This window comes from Perca flavescens, chromosome 11 (assembly GCF_004354835.1).
Source record: "Perca flavescens isolate YP-PL-M2 chromosome 11, PFLA_1.0, whole genome shotgun sequence".
NCBI classification, from domain to species: domain Eukaryota; kingdom Metazoa; phylum Chordata; class Actinopteri; order Perciformes; family Percidae; genus Perca; species Perca flavescens.
Genome location: NC_041341.1, coordinates 2,163,514 through 2,170,882, shown reverse-complemented (window position 1 = coordinate 2,170,882; position 7,369 = coordinate 2,163,514). Strand labels below are relative to the sequence as shown.

The 7,369-nt window shown below is 36.7% G+C and overlaps 1 protein-coding gene across 1 annotated transcript; it reads left to right on the top strand.

Annotated features, from left to right (window-relative positions):
• Window positions 1–3,706: 3,706 nt before the first annotated feature.
• Window positions 3,707–7,369, top strand: LOC114564392 (galactose-specific lectin nattectin-like). The gene is made up of 7 exons (XM_028591715.1): window positions 3,707–3,721; window positions 3,926–3,988; window positions 4,302–4,326; window positions 4,629–4,711; window positions 5,233–5,367; window positions 5,547–5,658; window positions 7,141–7,369. The coding sequence occupies exons 2-7, from the start codon at window positions 3,926–3,928 to the stop codon at window positions 7,203–7,205; spliced, it is 483 nt and encodes a 160-aa protein (XP_028447516.1). The 5' UTR covers window positions 3,707–3,721; the 3' UTR covers window positions 7,206–7,369.

Here is a 7,369-nt window from a genome sequence, read left to right as displayed (position 1 = left end):
TGAATGTAGTGGAGTAACTAAAGTAACTAGTATCTAAAGCTGGAACAGATGAATGTAAAGGAGTAACTAAAGTTACTAGTAACTAAAGCTGTAACAGATGAATGTAGTGGAGTAACTAAAGTAACTAGTAACCATGCAAAACATATAAACAATATACATTTTCACATCAATGAACACTGTAATGTTTTTTCACTGTAAAGTCACTGAAAGCTGCTGCTGTTTCAAACCTGTCTGCGCTCTGCAGCTGGTGGGGCCACTGCTCAGCTCCGCCCGCGACTGACGCATGCGCACACAAACAAACACACACGCTGGATGCAGGAAAAACCGGAGATGAGATGTAGGCCTACAGGACGACCTAAATTCAGGACAGCTATGCTTGTTATTGTAAGTGCAATGATAAGTTAAAGTACTTTATCAAACCGAATGAATGTGTCTCCCAGGTCAGGATAGGAAATTAACTAACAATGTAAAGGTAAATGTAATGTAAAAAAATCGCAACTTTGTTTTGCAACTTTCACTGTCTCTCGCAACTTCATTGCAACAAAAATACAAAAGACATCGCAACTTTCGCAAAATCTCCCGCAAAATCAGGCATTTTGGGCCGCAACAATCTGAAAGGCTGCGAAATCCTGGAGGGACTGAGTAGCTTATGCAGGTTTTCATGTACTTAACTGGCTTGATCGATAAAAAAGTACAATATTTCCCTCTGAGATTAAGTGGTGTTTAGTATACAGTGAAAAAAAGGGAAACGACCGATTAAAGTACAAGAATGTTGGCATGTAGACTATATTTGTTAATGTTCCACCTCTAATGTAGCCTGGAAATCCAGACCAATTCCCAGGGCACCTCAAATGTAGTGTACGCTGGTGAATAGAAGAATGCTGGAATGATCAACAAGTGCCGTTTACTTCAACAGGAAGCATTACATTATTAAAACAGTTCTTAATAGCAAACATGGTAGCAAAGCACGGTACCAAACCCCATATACGGAAAGCCTTTTCACTCCCTATTTAGCCCCATTGTACCAAATTTGGTTGCAGTTCCACCAGAGTTCCACTGGGGGTGATCTCAGGCGGGTGCAAAATGAATAGGACTCTATGGACTCTATATGTGTATGACGTCATTGACTTTTTAAAGGGCTTTTTAGAACAAAAAAGCGACTTTAAAAAAATCTAACACCTAGCAGTGTGTATTTTCTCAGCCTCCCCTTTCAAATGCAACATTAAAGGTCCCATGACATGGTGCTCTTTGGATGCTTTTATATAGACCTTAGTGGTCCCCTAATACTGAATCTGAAATCTCTTTTATATAGACCTTAATGGTCCCCTAATACTGTATCTGAAGTCTCTTTTATATAGACCTTGTGGTCCCCTAATACTGTATCTGAAGTCTCTTTTATATAGGCCTTATTGGTCCTCTAATACTGTATCTGAAGTCTCTTTTATATAGACCTTAGTGGTCCCCTAATACTGTATCTGAAGTCTCTTTTATATAGGCCTTAGTGGTCCCCTAATACTGTATCTGAAGTATCTTTTATATAGACCTTAGTGGTCCCCTAATACTGTATCTGAAGTCTCTTTTATATAGACCTTAGTGGTCCCCTAATACTGTATCTGAAGTCTCTTTTATATAGACCTTAGTGGTCCCCTAATACTGTTCCTGCAGTCTCTTTTATATAGACCTTAGTGGTCCCCTAATACTGAATCTGAAGTCTCTTTTATATAGACCTTAATGGTCCCCTAATACTGTATCTGAAGTCTCTTTTATATAGACCTTAGTGGTCCCCTAATACTGTATCTGAAGTCTCTTTTATATAGACCTTAGTGGTCCCCTAATACTGTATCTGAAGTCTCTTTTATATAGGCCTTAGTGGTCCCCTAATACTGTATCTGAAGTCTCTTTTATATAGACCTTAGTGGTCCCCTAATACTGTATCTGAAGTCTCTTTTATATAGACCTTAGTGGTCCCCTAATACTGTATCTGAAGTCTCTTTTATATAGACCTTAGTGGTCCCCTAATACTGTATCTGAAGTCTCTTTTATATAGGCCTTAGTGGTCCCCTAATACTGTATCTGAAGTCTCTTTCCCATAATTCAGCCTTGGTTCAGAATTACAGCCACTAGAGCCAGTCTCACAATGAGCTTTCCTTAGGATGTGCCATTTCTGTGTTTGTAGCTATTGAGGAGGAGAGAGGGGGGCAAGGTGAATGTTGGGGGTGTGGCCTTGACAAACTGCCACTTTGCTCCTTTGAAAGCCATGATGTCTCTCTCTCTCTCATGGGGGGGCCAAATTCTCTGGGCGGGCAAAGCAGAGAAAGGGGAGGTAACCTTGCTCCTTATGACCTCATAAGGAGAAGATTCCAGATCGGCCCATCTGAGCTTTCATTTTCTCAAAGACAGAGCAGGATACCCAGGGCTCAGTTTACACCTATCACCATTTCTAGCCACTGGGGGACCATAGGCAGGCTGGGGGAACGCATATTAATGTTAAAAAATCTCATGAAGTGAAATTTTCATGCCATGGGACCTTTAAAATTACTAGACAAAAACTTAAATCCTGAGAAAAGTGGATTTTGAGGGCTATAGCTCCATAGACCTCCATTCATTCTACACTCACCCGTGAGCGCCCTCTAGTGGAACCAGAGTGGAACTGTTCAGCAACACAAGTTGTTATACAAGTTCAGAAGCCGGAAGTATCGAGAGAGTGGAACTTGTTCCCTTATTAGAAATTCTTTGACGGTACATTCAGTAGTCACCATCTTCTTCTCTCTCACTCTCTGTACTCAGGCTCTCAACTTATACCTGCTTTACATCAGTGTCGCTTAGTGGTAGAATGCAGCAGACATATAAAGATAGAACGCAACATCTAACTGGAAAATAATTTATGTAACAAGTGTTTCCTTGTTCCTTGATCCTTTTCATCAGCACCACCATGGTGATCAGTGATTCAAACATGTTATCAGGCACTTTGATAAACTATATAAAGAACAGACATCTTCTATCAGTAACAGTCATCAGCTTGTTTTACTCTGTGTCATCTGCATAACAGGGAAAGTTAATAGTGTACTTCGTAATTAATATTGTATATCGTATTTTTTTAATCATTTAAAAAAAATGTATTAGCATTTTAATGTGGTTCATCAACTTGGAGTCTATTTGAGATACTTCTTGTACTACTGGGTAGATTAGTAGTATTTGCACTGCTTCACATCATCATTTTTTTAATTTAAAGAGTAACTTTAAGTTACTCTTAAGTTATTCTATAAATGTAGTACAGTCAAAATTAAAATATTTCCATCTGAGATGTGGAGAAGTGGAGTAGAAGTATGAAGTAGCATAATAAGGAAATACCCAAGTAAAGTACAAGTACGTTGGCTGCAGTTTTTTCATGTTCCAGAAGTTTTATACAAGTATTTCCTTGTTCCTTTCCATGAGCACCACCATGTCGATCAGCAATTAAAACATGTTATCATGTTTCAATATTTGAGATTCCACGCCGCTTGATAAGTCAAGTCAAGTCAAATGAGTTTTATTGTCATTTCAACCATATACTTTATATAGTGATAAGATAAGGATGTTTCTGTGGAATGGAAGAGAGGGATGTAACTTGATGTAACTTGCAGGCTGCAGACCATCTGGCGCTTTGATAAACTATATAAATAGCGGATTTTCTATCAGTGACCGTCTCCGTTCTCCTTCTCCAATCATCACCTCAGCAAAGGTAATTATACTTCACTTTTTTAACCATTTAATATTTAGACATTTTAAATATGAATCTAAATATCAAACCACATATATTATAGAATGCACTTATAACTAGCAGGATACTTTAATGTGATAAATGGCTCACTGATCACAGTCATTAATTGTCTACATTTATATCCTTGTCTGCAGTACGTTGACTTTGTTTAACATCTTTCCACAGATGGCATCAGGCTTTCCGTTTGCTTTGTTGCTCTGTTTGTCCATCGGACTGTTGGCTACATCTGTAAGTAAAAACTATGCAAGTATTAATTTAAAAAATAACTCTATGTGTTGCACTTGCAGTATAAAGCAGTGGTTTCCCAACCTGTAAGATTATGAGACAGTTATTAAATAATGTTACTAGTTTTAATGTAGGCTGAGTGCAAACTGTAAGCTGAAACATTAGATAAGTTTGTTCTGTGAAGCTCTTTGGGCTGCATGCTTGTATCAAAGGTTTTAAATAAATAAAGTGGAGTTGAGTAGTCTTGTAATTAGACTGCTTGTGTAAATGCTAAAAATAGTCAGACTGATTCAGGAATGTCTTTTTGTAATCACAGTGTCGTGGACAAACCTCTGGCCCAGGTCAGTACAGTACACATTGCTTGATTGTATTTGGCTTGTTTGTTCTTATAATGTTACGTAGGGGTTGTATTTTTTGTTGTGTGTGTCTCCTCCCGCTCTTCTCCATGTTGAAGCTGCCGGCAGAAATATCAAAGGAGAAGATGAGGAAGTTGCGGGGTCTTCCCCCTCCTTTATCCAATGAGCTGAGTGAGCACAATCACCAACCAAGCTGAAGGGAGCGAGGAGGCACACACACAACAAGAAATGCAAACCCCTTTGAAGCCAGAGTTTAACTTTCTCTTTTTTCCAACATTGTCTTGAAGGTTCCTGCCCTCCTGGTTGGACTCAGTTCGGCTCTCGCTGTTTCATTTTCAACTTCCAGGGAAAGAATTGGATCAATGCAGAGGTACAGCAGTACTATCGCGACTGTCCTGACCTATATTCAAGTTTATAGTGATGGTGTCCTCTAGTGGCCATAGTAGTTCAGACGGTAGCAAAGCAGGAAGTAAGGTAAGGAAGTATAAGAGCACCAAATGACCTGGCAAGGAAGAAGGTTGGGAAAGTGTGTGTGGATGGGTCAAACAAACACAGGACTTTACTTTGTAAAACAACTACTAAGGCCAGTAGAGGGCGCCGCCTCTACAAACCTAAATATGAGTCCTAATTGGTGCTTGAACAAAAGACGTATGGGAGCTATTTTCAGGGGGGGGCAGTCTCTAAAAGTACTTTTACCACAAAGTACAAATATTGTTATTGTCCAAACGTATGAAAGTATAAAAATGTCCCGTGACTGTAATTCTGTTAATAACTTACTTTGTCTGTCAAAGCACTTTGTAATCTCTGTTTTAAAAGGTGCTCTATAAATAAAGCTATTTATGTTTTTGTTTCTTTCTAAACATTTTCAACTGATTATATTGTCTCCACTAGATATTCTGCTTGTCCCTTGGTGGGAATCTGGCTTCGGTCCACTCAGAGAAGGAACATTCCTTCCTCAGAGACTTCATTAGGAGAGTGACCGGTGCAAACAAAACTTCCTGGATCGGAGGCTTTGACTCAGCGAAGGTGAGACTTTTATCATCGCAGGAAGTGATGTCACTCATCTTTCAAGCTGTCAAGAAAATTAAATTTGATGAAAGACAAACAGAACAGAAAAAGGAAAATTACTCCAAATAAAAATATAGAAAAAAAGGAGGATCCTCTTTTGATTTCACTTTGACTTTGAACCAATCTTTCTCCTCCAGGAGGGCGTGTGGCAGTGGACTGATGGATCCAAATTTGACTACAAACCATGGGGTTCGGGGGAGCCTAACAATAGAGGTGGAGCTGAGCACTGTCTTGAGATGAACTTTAAAGGTAAAAAACAACAACATATAAAATAACTAAATAAACATGATGATGCAAAAAAAAAAAAAAAAAAACTGGTAACATTCTATAATAACCATCATTAATAGATGGTGAATTGAAAGTTAATTCATCTTTAGTTAATTGTCATATAACTGTTAGCAAAAACTTTAACAATTAAATTATAATTAATAATATTTACTAATTATTAGTAGTGCTGTAAATTAACAGTTTATTGTTACACACATTATAGCCCTCATATACTATATTAGGTATCAGAAAGTGATTCAAAATGTTTGTAAACCTTTAACCCTCCTGTTGTCTTTGGGTCAAATTTGAAATATTCTATATCAGAAATTTGGGTTTCTTTCAACCAAATTTTCAACAACAAAACGTGGATGGTTCCATACAATGCTTTTCACAAGTAAAATAAATGATCAGTTACCTACTTTCATTGAATTTGGGTGTTTTGTTCAATTTTAAAATCCCACAAAAATGTCAAAAGGCACACTCAAGTTGATAAAGTTCCCTTGGCCTTTGGATAGCCCCCCATCATCATATACCCTTCACCATACCTAGAGATTAGCATGGGCTACTTTCCCTAAAATCATCTCTCAATGCACATCAAACCAGCTATTAGGTTAACTGAAATAAAACCATGCCAATCTCTAGGTATGGTGAAGGGTATGTGATGATGTGGGGGGGCTATTTCAATTCCAAAGGCCAAGTGAACTTTATCAGGATGCATAGTATCCTGGATCCATGAAATAACTGGCATTTAAGAATAAAAATCTGCCTGCCTCTATAAGAATTTAACATAGGGGTGTACTTACTTATGCCCCCTGTATTTTAAGGAAGAACATTTATTTATTTACAATATATTATTCATTTACAAAGAAAATTGGTTTCCTTTAAGGTTGGATTTTTCCCAATTATTTTAATTAAGGCATTAAGATACATTTCCAAAAGATGATTTTTTTTATTCCTCTTTTTAGTCAACTTTAGCATGGGTTCATAAACTTATGAGAACCACTGTATATATATATATATATATATATATATATATATATATATATATTTATACACATATATATATATACACATGTATACACACATAAATATATATACTGTACATGTATATATATATATATATATATATATATATATATATATATATATATATATATATACTATATACACATATGTATATATACATACACACATATATATACACATATATAATTTTTTTAAACATTACCTGATACCTAATATAGTATATGAGATGATATATGTGTGTAACAATAAATGGTTAATTTACAGAACTAATAATAATTAGTAAATATTATTAATTATAATTTCATTGGTTGTTAACAGTTAAATGACAATTAACTAAAGTTGAATTAACTACCCATTTACCATGTATTAATGATGGTTGTCATATGTTGAAGTCTGAAAGATGAAAACTTAGACATTAAAACTGGAATCTCTCTACAGAAAATGTCTGGAACGATGAGCAGCGTGAAAAAATACTTCCTTTCGTGTGCTCCAAGAACCTGTGAGGCCTCCCACCATCATGATCTCACTACAGCTCATCTATAATCTCTTTCATTGATTCACTTTCAGTTTGTTGTGCAGACAGAAACAGCTCTCTGCTGACAGACTCACTTTCACTTGTTTATTATCTGAAGAGTTAGGAAACGGTTCACATTTGAGTTTTAACATT

Coding starts and splice junctions, on each gene's coding strand:
- LOC114564392 (XM_028591715.1), top strand. CDS start 3,926: ATGGCATCAGGCTTTCCGTTTGCTTTGTTGCTCTGTTTGTCCATCGGA. Junction 5,368..5,546: donor GAGGCTTTGACTCAGCGAAG/GTGAGACTTTTA, acceptor TTTCTCCTCCAG/GAGGGCGTGTGGCAGTGGAC. Junction 5,659..7,140: donor TCTTGAGATGAACTTTAAAG/GTAAAAAACAAC, acceptor ATCTCTCTACAG/AAAATGTCTGGAACGATGAG.